Source organism: Strongylocentrotus purpuratus, unplaced genomic scaffold, assembly GCF_000002235.5.
Source record: "Strongylocentrotus purpuratus isolate Spur 01 unplaced genomic scaffold, Spur_5.0 spur5_scaffold_11, whole genome shotgun sequence".
Lineage (NCBI taxonomy): Eukaryota > Metazoa > Echinodermata > Echinoidea > Camarodonta > Strongylocentrotidae > Strongylocentrotus > Strongylocentrotus purpuratus.
The window spans coordinates 22,120,463-22,137,533 of NW_022145596.1; the positions used below are offsets into that span (position 1 = coordinate 22,120,463).

The window sequence follows — 17,071 nt, forward strand, 5'->3', positions numbered from 1 at the left end:
CCACTTTAAAAAAATATACATATTTGTATACTCAAGCAAAATACTCCTTTGCTTTATTGGCATATTTGAAATATTTTTTCTTAAAAGCCTTTCCTCTTCCCACTTCAAACACTCCGATGAAAATTCTTTCTCTCTTTTCACTACGAGTTATATCAACCAGTCGATCTAGGAAAAAGTAGGCGGTTCAGCACGAGTTCAGAACAAAGTTTGAAATGAAGAAAAAAAATGATTTAAAAATATATTAAGCAAATTCACTGCATGACAAAGTTGTACCTTTGATGACATTTGAATGCAATTTTGGCTCGAAGCGGTGAAATTATTACTGATTCAATTCTGGAATATTTTCCCTCCTGACGAAACCTAAAAGTGCGACGTTTTCAGACGTTTTAAATATCTTTTTCGCAATTTGGGCGCCAATAATCCGCTATCTTTCCTCTGTTTCTCTTTATCCCTAACAAATCTTTACATTTATAACTTGTTTAAGTAACACTTTCTGTTTAGTCACGGTATAGCGGTCTAATCATATAGATACATGAGAGGATACGAAATTGATGAATGTCCATAGTCCTGCCAAAAAAACCCACTGCCCTTAAAGATAATTCAAAAACTATGTTTAAAATCATGTTTTTGGAAATGATGCAGTTGTTGAGAGTCTTCATCGTTAGTCTTTGGCGAGACCCTTCCCGGTCAATCATCGCTTGTTAGGTGAAGGGGAAGAAACACGGAAGTGTCAGGATACTATAGCATGGTCTGCGCACCAGACTCGTGACCTTTCACGCATCGGGGAGGGGGCGACGTAGTCTTTGATCGCAGACACAGAATGGTGTATGGCTACAACCCCGAGCGAGACCGACAGTTTCTGGGGCAGAAGTCGGTGGTATGGGGGCGATGAGGTTGCTTGCTTAATAAAAATAAATATTTCAAAAAAGAAAAACAACAACGGCATCTCCATACTTTGTGTAAGACAATAATCCCAAATAACCAAATCCCTCGGACAAGACGTAAAGCCACGTGTGCCCTCTACCTTTGCTTATTTCCAAACTTTATTTTGCTCTCTTAGTAATTAAATGAACTAAAAATCAGCATCAGCTCTTCAAATTTAGTGATTAAATTCATTCAGTATGATTTTATTCACTGACAATAAAGAGCAACATCTTCCCTCGGGAAGGAATGTTGAAGATCATGCAAGAACCCAGATGGCGAAGCGTTGGACCGGTAGGACGGGGAGAGAGAGAGAGAGAGAGAGAGAGAGAGAGAGAGAGAGAGGGGGGGGGGGCAATAGGTGACCAACTAAGTGGATGAGCGACTGGGATCTATGAGGTGGCTAAGTCCTTTTCCCTTAAGAGTTCTTTTCTCTTTCTGAGGCTTTTAAAATCAAGATCATCGATACAAAATAGTGCAGGAACATGACCTGTGAATCATATAGCCTACACCATCATGACGTCATGAATTCTCACTTATTTAGTTTTCCTGTTTATTGTATTTCCCCTATGACTGCTCAAAATATATTCGACAACATAGTACGGGTCTCGTCGGGGTGGTAGGTGGGGGGGGGGGGGGGTAGCACCGGTTTGACTAGATAGTTGAAAATTAGTGTGTGGTAGGGATCATGCAATTTTCTTCTCGGCAAATTTCCTTTTCTCTTTATTTTCCCCTCTTTCCTTCTCTTTTCATATTTTAAAGGGGGTTGCACATGCCCTCGTCTGCCCACATAGCTACACCACCTGGGGGTGTTTCACAAAGATCCTAAGTTGAACTTATCTCTAAGTTAGACTTAACAGTTATGGAAAGCCTTTAGCATCCTTGAAAATATTAAGTAAAAGTTATTTTAAAAGGCATAAAATGTTGATTCAAATCAGTCACATTTTCTATTATCATGGGAGATTTCATGTTCTTGATGTGGAGTTTATGAAAAGTCTAAAATACTTGAATTTTTGCTTTTGAACATATTTCATTATAAGACTACAAATGGCTCTCCATAATATTTAAGTCCAACTTAGAGTTAAGTTCGACTTAAAATCTTTGTGAAACACCCCCTGTATCTTTTTTTTAAAATGAAATGATAGGCCTACATTATATTTATTAAAATACATATAGCCTACATGTTTTCGAGAAATCGCACGAATAAAGTACATGTAGGTGCTACGTTACATAAACTCTGACCTATGTGACATACACACTGTACCTTTCATTGTGAATCAGTTAGTGAAAGCTATTTTTTCTTCAAATGTTACTAGTCTTTACCACGGTAACCATTTTGAATGATCCGGTATTAATATAGAGTCTGTCTATAAAGACTACAATGACCAGGGGCCTGGGACACACGCACGCGCTCGGGAAATCGCCCATTTTCCAATGCGCCCCAAGAGTATCCGAAACACAACTTTTGAATTAGTTGATGCAGGTAATAAATTATTCACATATTGGGCTATTTAAACCGCTGCCATCGGGGAAGTTCAGACACTTAACGTGATGTGAGAGGTGCCATCACTCTTCGTGAAAAATATTTCAGAACAAAACTGATTTGTTAGCATTCAAAATTATTTATAATAAATTCACAACAGCTACTATCATAGTATTAATTTATTCTTTATTTCTAACTATTCTATGAATCAACATAATAATTATCATTGTGTATGATAGAAATATAATTGATCTTTCCTGAGATTTATCTAAATTGTAATAGGAGGTTGACTTCTGGGAAACCTCCCTTCCAAGCTACCATACGATTTCACATAAGTTTTTCTCCTAATAAATAAATAAACCCTCTAAACATACAGGTACACGACGCCCCCTTGTCTATGCCAGATTGACCTAGGTTGAGTTTATCAACCGAGAAGCGTACGGCGTAACGTAACTCGCTGGGCTGGTAAGAAGGCATCAAAGAAAGGACAGGGCCAGCGTGAGTTGGAACTGTGTGCGGATCGTGGTTTAATTTGAAATAATTTTTTGTTTTTTGTTTTTTGTTTTTTGTAGACTATGACTAATATTATATTAAAATGAGATTGGAAAAAGAAAGAAAAATAACAATTTTACCAAGACATTAAAAGAAAGAGATGCGATGAAATTGATAACAATAGTCAAATTTGACTAATAGCCATTATAATACCAAACGAACAACAACAACAAACAAGATTGTTTTATTTGGAAACATCATGAGTAAACTCACAACATTTTGTCATAAAATTCTTTTAAAATATATACAATCTTCTGTTAGTTATGAATTGAAGACCAAGCCATATCTTCAAGATCTTTATTGTTATTTTCAGTGCAGGTAATTGTTCAACTTCATGAGGTATGTGTCAGCTATCAAACTCTAATGTGATCTAATAAGTAATATACATGAACTTTTTTACTTTTAAACAACACTCACAAATCGAAAGAAAGATAAACAAAGTATAACGACACTTGATGACCAAAAGGATGAAACAAAGAGGAGAAGTAGGCCTCTGACTGCTTTTTCCGGGCCAAGATTTTTTTCTTCTCAAAATACTATAATTTTTAAAGTGATGAACCTGCGATGAGAGACGCATGAACCCTCTTTATATGTCATTATGCCTGTGAATGCGAGGATGCAATAGTTCGCTGGAAAAAGTCCCGGATCGGAAATCGGGCCAGACGCTTGTAAATGAAATTGAGATTGACAGCGGACAAATTGAATCAAATCGATCGGTCGAACTTGGAAATTCCCCTCCAATATCAGAAAGGATAATCCGGATTGCATTGTAATTTGGAACAGAAAGAGAGAAAAAATACAAACTTCCTCTCGGTTTTCGTCGTCTTTTCCCCCTTCATTCTTTATGGCAGTCAACCGTGCGTGCGATACAAAAGGACGGAAAAAGGGGATCTTGGTGAACTCTCTCCATTTATCTGGTTCGAGTTTTAGCTGGTTCGAGATTTATCTGGTTCGAGTTGTTCTTAAAACCTCAGAGGAAATATGGAGAGAAGTAAAACGGTGCTAAAAATAGTCAATATTGTTGTTTCGAAGACATTAGTACAATGTAGGCCTATTAAGTGTTAATATATTGAGTGAAGAGTAACCAGTCTGCAGTACTGTTTTAAACGAAATTTAGTATTTTTTGTATGAACAAAAATGAAAAATTGCTCCATTATACAGCAAAAGTACTGTAACGTTTTAAAAAGCCGGGAGCAATTCAAGCATGAAAAGACATAAAACTTATAAATCCTCAAACATTAATTCTGATCTTACATAATCGTAACAATAAATCAGTCAACCAAATAAATCATGCAATTTAATAACCACTCATTTTTTTAAATCCATAATTTATTTTAGTTTTTACCAAGTAGGCCTATACGAGTAATCCACCATGTTACATTAGCTTTTATAATTAGATTAATTATTGGGGTTTGTATTATCATTACTACTATCACTATTGTTAGTTTTGTTATCATTACAGTCATCATTATTAATATTATTATCATTAATATTATTATCATTATCAATATCATTATTATTGTCATCAGCATTGTTTTTGTCGATATTGGTGATAATGATGATGATAATGATGATGATGATATCACATTGCTCGTATGTTCTTATTATCACTCTGTCTTCTCCAGGCACCCCCACTCCTCTTTCCCCATTTTCGCCATTAGTTGGGGGCACTTGCCATATACCCCCATGCCCCGGCCGCCCATGGCTACCCCAATAGCCATCCGTCATTCATATCGACCAGTGTCACTTACATCGCCAATATGGCCATGGACATTGAGTCAATTTGAGTTTTTATTGTCTTCATGACGGTATCCACCTATACTGACGAGATAGTATTAACTCTTTATCTCCGATATCGCAAGCACATAAGCACCATTGACCTGTTGACAATGTGCGTTGCCATAGTGACAACTAAAACAAAATGATAGTGGTCATTCAAACAAATTGACTGACAGGGTATTATGATCTCATAGTTGACAAATATAAGGACATCATTTTGTCTGACCATGCTAAGACATTGCTCGAAGACGCCAAATGTGCTGACAATGGGAGTTGCGCGTGTCAGTTGTTATATTTCAAAATAATAATTTGGTCTTATTCTTCTGCATATTTCTTAATGAATAATTCTTGATAGTGTGTTGTCAGTTACATTTTTGTTTCAATGTCAACATTAATTATTATCATAATTGTGTACACGATCAAAAAAAAGTTGTTATATTTTGTATAAGTTGTAACTCTGTAATGTAATTTGATTTGTATGTTGCATAAGAATATAAATTCAATTAAATCCCCAGGGTAGCCACAGCAGTATTGATAATCATAATATTGCTCTTCCTATGAGTTCTGCAATTACCATAACCCCAGCATTGTCAGGAACCCATTAAATACACCTGGGTCGAGAGAGACAAATGTGGAAAAACGCCGTGTCCATGCTGTGCAAGTGTGTAAGCACCGGACAAGAATCGAACCCATGACGTCCCGTGTTAGGGTTAAGAGACTTCACCCGTAACCCCCCCCCCCCTTCTCTCCGAATTACCAACAGTGAATTATTAAAGAGGGGTCGGTTTTTTTTCTTCAGCTTTAAATATTAAAAAAATAGTATACTTGAGAATTGAGAATTAAAGAAAATACAAGGATTCTTTTCCTATCAAACGAAGTCTTGTGTCATTAGGAGAACTTTACACTTTGAGTGGTATTTCGCTACCTGCCGGTTGACACGTCCAATCTTTCCGATGACGCTAATCACGGTTGAATTACCTTGAGAATCGAAGACACACCGGACTTCAGACTTAAATATTTGATCGATATCATCCCAATTTACCATAGATACGGAGAGGAATGTGGCCTTAACACAATTACACGAAAGGTAAATAACTAGGGAGATAGACCACAATTAGAACGCCGTGGTGTTTGAACTGGACATTGACGTCATACTACCTGAAGTGGATGGCAAATTTTGAATGCGGTGTGCATGATTATATTGTCTGAAGTCTGGGAGCAATTCTTTGATTTGTTAAATCGGCATGACCTGTAAATGTACATATTTCTTTTACACTCCTCCATTTAAAGCATATTCACCCTTCCGATTGTCTTCTGCTTTTCCAATCTCATCTCATCCTTTCCTTCATTTACCACCGTTCCTCTTCCCCCATCTGTTTCTTCTTCTTCCTTTGCTCATGTCTGTCTACTCCTTTCCGGATTCATTCTCATTACTCTTGTCATTATTCTTCTTCCTCTCTTCTTATTCGTCTCCTTCTTCTTCATCTTCTTCTTCCACTTCTTCTTCTACTTCTTCTTCATCTTCTTCTTCTTCTTCTTCTTCTTCTTCTTCATCTTCTTCTTCCATTTCTTCTTCTACTTCTTCTTCTTCTTCTTCTTCTTCTTCTTCTTCTTCTTCTTCTTCTTCTTCTTCTTCTCCTTCTCCTTCTTCTTCTCCTTCTTCTCCATATTCGTCTTTGTCTTCTTCTTCTTCTTCTTCTTCTTCTTCTTCTTCTTCTTCTTCTTCTTCTTCTTCTTCTTCTTCTTCTTCTTCTTCTTCTTCTTCTTCGCCCTTACCTTTAATGATCATATCCCTAATTTTGTGTTTACACTTGCAACGATAAATACCGACTAATATCTGTTATATACTTTTATCTTATATGGACATATTCGATGAAATGTCTTGCAAATCAAATTTTAACCAACTCGTTATTTCGTAAGAATAAAGAATACTAGATATATCTTCGAATATTTTTTTTTTTTTTTTTTTTGGGGGGGGGGGGTTCTCCATTTCCTGTTTATTAATTTTCTGCTCTCCACATTTTAGACTAAACCTGCATCTTCTTCCACTACATTCACCTTTCCTCTAAAACAAATTATTTAATGTACATTGCAAACATTTTCAAAGTAGCACCGCCCATGGAATGAACTTTGGCATACCACAAGTCACGTGATGGATGGGCGTGGCATCTTCTCCTCAATGTGACGTCAAAAACATATGAAGGTGACCGCTGAACCATTCCTCAACACACGACTTCGAGAGGTTTTTACGGAACGCGTTTTTATTGGTTTCATTTTCATTCCGTTCCATATTTCAAAATTACACAGTTCATTTCTTCATGACTATTCGTTTTTATATGAATATATACATATATAAAATATTAAAACAGCAGTAACATGAGCAACAATAAAATGCTAGGAAAGGAATCATAATTTTATGAATATAATTGAGACATCGATGTACAATGTAGTTGAGGTGATGGGAATAACTTGTCCTTCAAATAAAGATATAAAGATCTGTAAACGTTTTATCCCCCGCCCCCCCCCCCCCCCTCCTCTGGGTATATTTTGAATATGCACATTGGGCTTCAAATTCGGTAGGATAGGAAAACAAAAGTGGAAATTAAATACAATGGGCTTGACATTGGACGAACGATAAAGAGAAACTGGGCGGGGAGAAGGCCTATGGAGAGAGAGAGAGAGAGAGAGAGAGAGAGAGAGAGAGAGAGAGAGAGAGAGAGAGAGAGAGAGAGAGAGAGAGAGAGAGAGAGAGAGAGAGAGAGAGAGAGAGAGACGGAGAGAGCGAGAGAGAGAGAGAGAGAGAGAGAAAGGGAGAGATGAGCAAGTAACGAGGGTAATACATAAAAACGGGAATAGTGCAAAAATTGTCATAGATCTAACTAAATTATAATTTTACTATAAGGCGGTAAAGGTTTCCAAAACTGCAATAATTTTAGAGCATCGACACCTTTTTGTGACGCATAATCTTTATTAAACATGTATATTTATGGTTACTTATTTTTCCGAGACCCGTAAAAATGGAAGTAAACTTGATTTGTGAACTTTGTTCCCGGCTTGCTGGAAGTCTTGCCGGGTGTTTTGACAACGGAAGTGTATCTCAGGACTCGGCACATGTTGACACGTCTAAGTTTGGACAACGTTATAAGAGTACTTTATATGAAATAAATGACGTTAATAAAATTTCGTTCAAAGGTATTTTGACCAGGGCGATATACGAAGCCACTGTGCCAACTTAGTCACATTAGTCGTATGAGGCAAAGGGGTTGGTGGTGGTGGGGGGGGGGGGGGGCTTGGTTCTGCAGCCCTCAAGATTTTGGAAGGCCCCAATTGAATTCGGGAAACATAACTAACTACATGTAGGTAGGAAGTGACAGTGGAGTCTTGCAATTCATTAAACAGATGGAGGAGGAGGAGGAAATGAAATTATTTTGTTTGTTGGTTATTTTGAAACTTTGCAGAAATCTTTACAGTAATGGATCATCCATGGAACTAAAGTGATAATATTTATCAAAATCAAAATAATACAATTAGCCTGAAATGCGCCATTTCACGAGGAAGAGATTCTATAACAACATTTTAGAACCGAGTAAGGACAATTTGGTGACTGATTACAAAAAAAAAGCTAAACCAAGACGTGGTTTATACCAAACCTCTTTAATACGAGCATTTGAATGTTTATTGCATGATTATTTATTTCAACGAACACAAATTGATGTTCTGGTGGCTTCCTTGAACTACCCTCTTAACTTTCATGACCTCTACGATGTCAGGATGTTTAATCATGATAAATAATTTCATATCTGTCTATAATTACGTAGTGCAATAACCGCAAACTTCTTGTTTGTATTATTATGACAACTGCGGCCGACATCGCGAATTTCTTGAAATATCATTGAAGAAAGCCGGTGATTTTTGTTTGCAGTCTCACTATCCGTCGTTCGTTTATCACTGACCAAATTTATATTTGATTAAACATATGCATTGTCATCAGGGTTCAGAAGGTGGATTTTGTTGAAGAATGTATTCGAGGAAAAGAAAAGGAAAGACGAACGTAAATGGGAGCTCAAGTGAGGGAAAGAGAGAGCGAGAGAGAGAGAGAGAGAGAGAGAGAGAGAGAGAGAGAGAGAGAGAGAGAGAGAGAAGAGAGACGGAGAGGAGAAGGGGGAGGGAGACGTGGTGAGGAAGGGAAAGCATGCCATAGCAAGGGATAGGCCTATGTGTCAAAACATAGTCCACACTTAGCTGTAAATATTTTGTAAAATGTACCATTTTCTTCAAGCGCCATCGACAGACGACATTTTATAAAAACCAAGGAAGAGACGAGTAGGTCCATGGTACAAAGTAGGTCCATGGTACAACCTACCAGACATAAATCATGAAAACACCAATGAATTACCAGCTGACAACACATACATGAGCAATTAACAAACAAAACACGAGCAGACAGATGCCAATCAACGACTTACATCTCCAGATCAAATACAAAAGCGGAAATGTCCAATGTAAAGAAGAAAAGATAAATTTATTTTGTCAAGACATTAAAATACATGTGACACCCTGATACGGAGGGAGAGGAGCGTGTTGGTCAAGTCTTTTTCCTTTTTTTTTTGTCTTTCGGTTCAGGCAATCATATCACCGATAATCTAAAACTTAAAGGTATATAATTATGCCTGTGACTCAACTAATAACAAAGGTCATGACTTTATTTATTTTAAACAATCAAGTGGTAAAACACGAATTTATTAAAAAGTTTACATATTTTGTGAATTCTGCTAAGGAAACAAGAACTGGGAATGTATGAAAGGAGTGCAGGAGTAACATTTTTTCCTTCCGATTGTCAATTAAAAAAACTTATCTTTCTGCGTAGCATCATTTTTTTTTGAGGGGGGGGGGGGTAAACTATCTGCAATCCAACGATTACAAGACGACCACGCCCCCCCCCCCCCCCCCACGAAACAAAGAGAGAGAGAGAGAGAGAGAGAGAGAGAGAGAGATTAAAATGGCGTTTTGCAAACCAGGGGTTTAATAGTTCATAGGCATGCACAATTATTTACATCTTATATCTTATTTTGAGTGGGGGGGGGGGGGGGGGGGGGGAGTGCCATCACGTTTTATGGCTCAACGAAAGGGATTATGGACTTTGAAAACATAAGGGAACAAAAAACAAACTGAATGACAGCATTGGGTACCTCCGCAAATTATAGGAAAATTATTTTCTGACAGGGGCGCAATTCTTGGAACTGTTTCAGGTATTTTGTGGTACTTTTTCGAGTCACATGTGTAGGTTTATTACAAAAAATATTGTCTAATTATGTGAACAACAATCATGCCTTGTAAGTATCATGGACCTAAGATAAAATCCATACTTGTACGGAAATGGTAGGAGATGGATTTTTCAGAGGAGCGATTCGACCTTTAATGCTGTTGAAGCACTGAAACTCGTGCGGGGGCTTCCATAAAGTCCTTTTATACAATTTGTTTGCCGAAAAGATTTACAACTCGATTATGCGCAATTAGACATACAGCCTTTCTCAATATGTTGTTCTAACCCCTTGTAAAATAGCAATTATGTCTGGTTCTCGATATCACGAGCAGGAGAGATGGCCCTAACATTTTAAAGGTAAAACATGTATATACAAGATGTTGGAATCCCACATCAATGTGTTTATGTTTCTCCGTTACTACGTAGCAACTATACTCAAGTGTATTGATGACATCACGTTTAGTTCATTCACAAAAATTAGCCCAAATAAAATATTTTTCTTGCAGAAACCGCTGTGTGCTGATTGGCTGAAATCACTGCGCACGCGCAAAGGACTTGTACACACTACAGCACCAGCGAGTGTCGAGTGCATACCTCGATGTTCAGCGGAATATGAAATTGTATGACCGCCCACGTCCAGGCGAGAATACAGGTAGTCAGCCGTGCTGAACTCGCCTAGCTCAACTCATTCTAGCTAGCTACTGGGAACTATTGACAAGTATCACAAACCGTCTGCGGTCTTTCATCCACACAGACGGGGTTAAATACCACGCCATGCTTACTTCGCCTCATGTCATCTAACAGGTGTAAATGGTCGAAAACTCACATTGTTGGACACAACCAGGTTTAGAACCAGGTCGCGATTTTACATGGATATTTCTTCTCCTCGACATTGCTTTGGATTTGATAATACATTAGTTGACGACGCTTAATTTCTTCATGCACCCACAGCAGAGCAGCAGTAGTAGCATGGCCGAGACTGGCGGCATCTTACCAGACTTGTCGCTGTTCGGGAACGATGGTCTTCTCAACGAACTGGAGAAGTCTTCGACCTGCAGCGATTCGGACTTCGTGCTTCCAGCCAGTCCCTTCCTGGAGAACGGCTGGCAGGATCAAGAGGTATGCGATGCTTGCTCAATGTATCATGTGGTTTTGTTGTGTTTGCAAAGAGGTAAAGCCAAGTTTCGGTATGGTGTTCTTAATTTTGTTTTGCGGGGGTGGGCGTTGTCGCGTGAAAGGAGCCACAAAGTCACCCATAACTCCCCGCATATAACGGCATCCAATTCTTGCCTGGAATGTTATGACATCTGATCTGGGCGGTGAGCATGCGTGCCAAATTAGCATATACCTAAGTTACATGATGTATATTTGTGACTTACTTCACCTGTACACTTTACCTGTTTACCAATTCATCGCATATGAATTATTTATAAAGATGGTATGGGCCAGATCATTCAGTATTTGACAGTATAGCCTATATACTGATATAGGCTAGTTTCGGGGAATAACGTGGTTTTTACAATTATGACGATTAATCATGAATATGTACGCTTATTATCGATGGTATTAATTTTTCATTTGAATATATTATCATTTATGTAATGGGGTGACTTTCATTGAAATAAACATAAAGGACTGATTCCAAGTTGTTTTGCTGCCCCATATTAAACATTTTATGAATATGAGCCCGCCCTCTCTCTCTCTATCTCTCTTTCTCCATCTCCATCTCTCCTATTGTCTCACCCTAATGTTTCTCTCTATTTCTCCTCTTGTTTCTCATCTTCTCAGTCTCACCCTGCAGGTCAAGCCCACATTTCTGAGTCTATACATTATACATGGCACTCTTTATCACGTTTTAATGTCTTGTTGTCTTGTGCGTTGTGTCCCCGAACATGCCAAAAACCTCACCTGTCTTAATTATTTATTTTTCTTTACTTACGAATTGAAGAATCAATAGTCACCCATTTTCGTTTTCCAGCAGTTTGCATCTTCATTCTCTCAATAAATTTTCTAGAGATTTGAGTGTATAATTCCTCAGTAAAATTTTAAAAGTCAGTTCTTAGGCTATTGGGCGAATTTACATTGCTGATCTAGATCCAGCATGTTCATTGCCTCGAGAAAATATGTTATCGTTTCTTCAAGTTTACTCAACCTTTTCGGATTTGTAAAGATGACACGGACTTGTTCGTATTATTTCATTTCTTTCTGCATTTTCCTTTTCTCAATCGGCCTTGCCATCGCTTAATACATCCTCCCCATTCGTCCTTTTTGTAATTAAAAATTATATTGAAAATCGGTGATCCGGGCCACCTCTTGTCAAACAAGTATGAGTTTGATAACAAAAATGAGCTTGTTTCATAAACCTGTTTTAAGTGATGTTTACACGCGAATATATCCTGTTCAGCTTAAACGTTATGTACAAAGTTCCGTATGGGTTGTGTTGTATTGTCAAAGCTTACGCAGGCATGCATGCACGCTAAGGGTCCCCAAAAGTGCAAAACGGACATGTCGGATTCTGTGAATTGATATTAATAAATCAGCCACAATTTGTCTTCATTTATTTATTCGTTTTATTTAAACAGGGTAACTTTCTCAGTATGAATACTGTTTTTCTGAGAGGCCCGGTACACAAAAAAGGATTACAAATACATGAAATAACAAACAATGTTAAAAGACGTATACATGATTTTATATATCTCAAGTTCTATGACAAATGATAATTTGCAATACATTACTTTGGTATTCAAAAGCTTCTCTTTTCCATGTTAATTAAATCTTTATTTCTCTTTCTCAAATTAAAAAGAAAAGACAAATACAAATGCATTATTAAGATCTTAAAAAACACGGGAGATGGCTCATTTCAGATGGTTTTACAAGATGTAACTGTTATTCCATGCCCTCAATTTGTTTGCAACCACAAAGCCACTGTAAAACAAAATGGCTTGAAAAATGTTGATACATGTAGGCCTATATGAAATTAAAACGTCATGCCGTATATTGCTGTTGGTTTGCACTTCGTGTTGTCATGGACCATGTGTTTGGATCAATGGTGTTGTAAAGATATTTATAGTCAGTCACTCAACCTTTTTTTGATTGTTCCTAATGACTGTGTTTTGGAGCGGCTTATCATGATTTAGGTAGACATTCAGGCAAATTGATTAAGTTATATTCGCTAAAATGTTTTTAAATCAGTTTAAACCATTATCGTTGTAGTTATATGATCAGTTAATCACCACCAAATGGACTGAGAGAAAATACATACACTCTTACCAGAACTGTACCTAACTGAACATTATTATATGATTGTGATTACAGCTGATAACATTGAATACTAAGTTAAACATTTTTTTTAAAAGAATATAATACATAAGTAGTAAATAAAAGAACACACTAATGAAGTAAATAAACCAGTTTTATATATCAATCAACTTCAAATGAAGAATCGTGAATTTTCATCTCTATGAATGTGTAATATCTTTCGTGTTTATTTAAGGACAGGTATAGTATGCGGTTTTTGATTTATTTACTCTTTTGTCAAAAAAAAAAACGACTCTACAAAAGAACGGCATGTTACACTGACCGTGATAAATGTTTGTATTAAAGTTGCATCCTTTATTATAATGGAAATGCCCTTTAGATAGATACGAAAAATCTGAACCCCATTTCACGGATTGAAAGGAAAGAAAAATTACATCGAAATATGAGGAGAATAGAATAAAAAACCGCTATTGATAATTTATTGTCATCTTTGAATAATAACACAAATCATGAAAGAGAGATCATCCGCCCAGAGATGGGTCACCGCCATTAAACTACTTCGTGCTTGACGCGGTGACGGTCGGGTTCAACCGCCCTTTCATCCACCCCCTTTCATCTATCCCTGCTCTAACACGTTCATATCATGTTTTGGAATGCTATAGATTTGTGGGAAATTGATGTGCCCCGATGTATGTTTCTTGAGAATGTAGATGATAACATTTCACATTTCTACAACTATTAAAGATATTTATCTGCCATACTAAAACAAAATATATTGTCCCAAAACAATCCGTATAGTACTGTCAACGAGGATATATTGTTACACGATTTCGGCAAGTTTAAGTTTAAAAGGCTCGTCAATGTATGTAGTTCAGAATGTGAACGTATTTCCAAAGAGATATCTCTTTGGTATTTCAAAGCTTGAATACATCTCAAAGTTTGAATACATCTCAAAGTTTGAATACATCTCAAAGTATTCCATAAAGACACCAATTCAACCAGTCAACCTTTCATTCTTGAGTTGCAAAAAGAAAAAACACTAAATATCATCAAATTTACAAGGGGTTCGAGTAATTTAGTTATTAACTGAACAACATAAGTACGTGGAAAATTGATTTGTACAGATTTATGCATCTTGGGAATCGATATGTATTTCAAAGTTTACATCTAAAAGTATTCCAGTAATTCAACCAGTCCACAAGACTCCATATATCATTCTTGAGTTACGAAAAACACAAAAACATCATCAAATTTACAAGGGTATGAATGATTTAGTTGTCAGCTGAACATAATATTTTTTTTCTTTTTTCTTCACAATCACTGGTTACTAGCGCGTGTGGAACGTACTTCAAAGCCCAAACACATTATGTGGTTTTGTGTAGTCGGGGGAGTTATGGCATGGTTTTAGAGTGGAAAGTTGTAAGTAATACTGCTTCGGTACTATAGATTTATTTAAATACAATTGCAGTGAATTGCAGTGAATTGCCAAACATCAGTTATATTCGTCACTCAAAAACAATATAGGTTAATGAGGTTGTGATTTATTGTGATTTTCAAAAGAGAATTAAGGATTTTTGTTGTTAGAGCAGTCAATATACATGTAATTATGCCCCTCAAAAAGTTCTGCAATTCAAGTTTTAGCGTTGATATCTCTCTTGCCTGTGTATCATCTTACTTGATGTTGGTATCATTGAAAAGCCTGTTTATTTCCCTTTATGATGATGCCCCATTTGTAATGATTATGTAATAATAGAATGTGCAGTTCACCTAAATATGGGGGCCAAGTCAAAAGTAAAATATTGCAAAAAGCATTGGAATAATTAAATAGTAAATAGTGATCTCTTCATTCGTTAATGGATTCTGTTGTCAAGAAATCTCGAAATGCAACACAAAATTATGGGGTTTATTTCATAATTCATACAAATACTTTAATTGGTGTTGGTGTTAACTACGTTTAACGGAAAATCTTACGTATTTAGAAATCAAATTTTGAAGAAGCTAAACATTCGGAGGACATTAGTATACTGCTTTAAAATCTACACGATCTGTGTTGACTTGCCGCGTGGACCTCTGGAGCGAAAAGCTTACTCACTTTTCGTCATAAATAAATGCTTTCAATTTGTTTTTTTTAGGAGATCTTGTCAATCAAATTATGGAAATGATTTGTATCGAATGATTACAGAGCGTTATTAATATGGGCGTAGTCGTTAAAGGTAAAGATCAGTATTGGAAACGCCCCAATTTCAAAAAATGAAATGGAAGCTCTCATTACCAATCATGTGAAAGAATATGTTTTGACTAATACATGATGATAAAAAATTTGCCGGGAAACCGCCTACTAATTCATATATTTGGTAAATTTGTTTCTCTCATGGTCTGTGAGAGATATAGGGTAGTCCCATATACATCTTTCTGTGTATAGTGCTTGTAACTTTACGAAGAATGGGCCAAATTTCTTATCATTTTGATGATTCCAGAACCTTGCAGATGCTAGATGCTAGATGATCAACCTTTTCTGATCGATTCCACGACGATTCTTTCACCATGCAATTGCATGACCATAACTGGTCTTTACCTTTAAATGAGTGTGTTCAGTTTCAACAAGTGGTTTAGAGAAACTTTTGAGAGCTCCTTGATTCCAGCAGCGAATTGCTGGTGTTTCACAGAGTCACAGGTACATGTAATTTGAAACTCTGTTAGAGGTAGATAATTTATACATGTTGAAAAATCGGCCACAAATCTGGAAATCACTATTTATATTGATAGTGACATCGTTATGGAAGTCCTTTGAAATACACGTTTCTGTTTATGATACAGTATCCATATCGTTTATAAGTTATTCGAACCGCGATATAAATGATTAAAAGCTTTTTATTATCATTGAAAACATAATTCAATTGTCCTTGTGGCACGTTGATTGATTATTTTTGTGACAATTCCGGACAAGTTTTCTTATGTAATTTCTGTCTGAAAAAGATTAATGAATCGAATGGACAATTCGACCAAGTGAAGACATTTCGAGCATGTTAAATTACTGTCAAATGTGTTTGGAAATACATTTAGGCCGAGTGTCTTTAGAAAAACCACACCCAATCTGTCAAATTTAAATGCTTTGATTATTAAGCAATATTTAAAGGAGGAATGATATAGGTCTATAACTTGAATATAACGCCAGTGTGATAACTATAATTTGATATACTTTGAGATGAGATGAACATGATAAATGTAAGAGAAATCTTGGACAATTCATCATTGCATTGGACAAGATTGGTCCTTCCCCTATAATGGCTTTCACATAGATTTGAAATAAGCAAGGTCATGGTCGTCATAATCAGTAAAATTTCGTAACCTTGTTGATATTTGCTCGCTTTTCAAGCCTTGCGTCATCTTGGAAAGACCCCGTGTCAGTCAAACTCCAAAAATACCTCTGAAAAGATTAATCATTCACTGTGACAAGTACAATGCGATCTTATACCCATTTGCATCTCGGTATCACTAATAGAGGGTGAAAGGATCTATTGTTTGACAATGACGCGGAAGGTAAATATAATTCCAAGACATCTGAATCCTAAATAACAAAGGAATTCTGGGCGATTAAGTGCCCTTGAAGGCTCCATCATGAATATTAACTCGAGAAGGTCGCCGAATAATCATAATGATTACAATTATGATGCTCAACGCATTATAACCGTTAACTTTATCGACAGTGATTAATATTTTTCTCCGGCGAACTTTTCGTTTATTCAAGACCGTTAATGCCATTGTTTGCCTATATACACACGCAATCCAAATAAGTCAACAAATTGCTTTCAAGA

At 36.6% G+C, this 17,071-nt stretch overlaps 1 protein-coding gene across 1 annotated transcript in view; it reads left to right on the top strand.

The window, feature by feature from the left end:
• Positions 1-10,933: 10,933 nt before the first annotated feature.
• The window catches only part of LOC115922113 (Krueppel-like factor 3), a 35,679-nt gene continuing 29,541 nt past the window's right edge, over positions 10,934-17,071 (top strand). Inside the window, exon 1 of the mRNA XM_030980193.1 lies at positions 10,934-11,117. Within this exon, the coding sequence (XP_030836053.1) occupies positions 10,938-11,117 (180 nt within the window). The 5' untranslated portion in view covers positions 10,934-10,937. The remainder of the gene's footprint in view (positions 11,118-17,071) is intronic.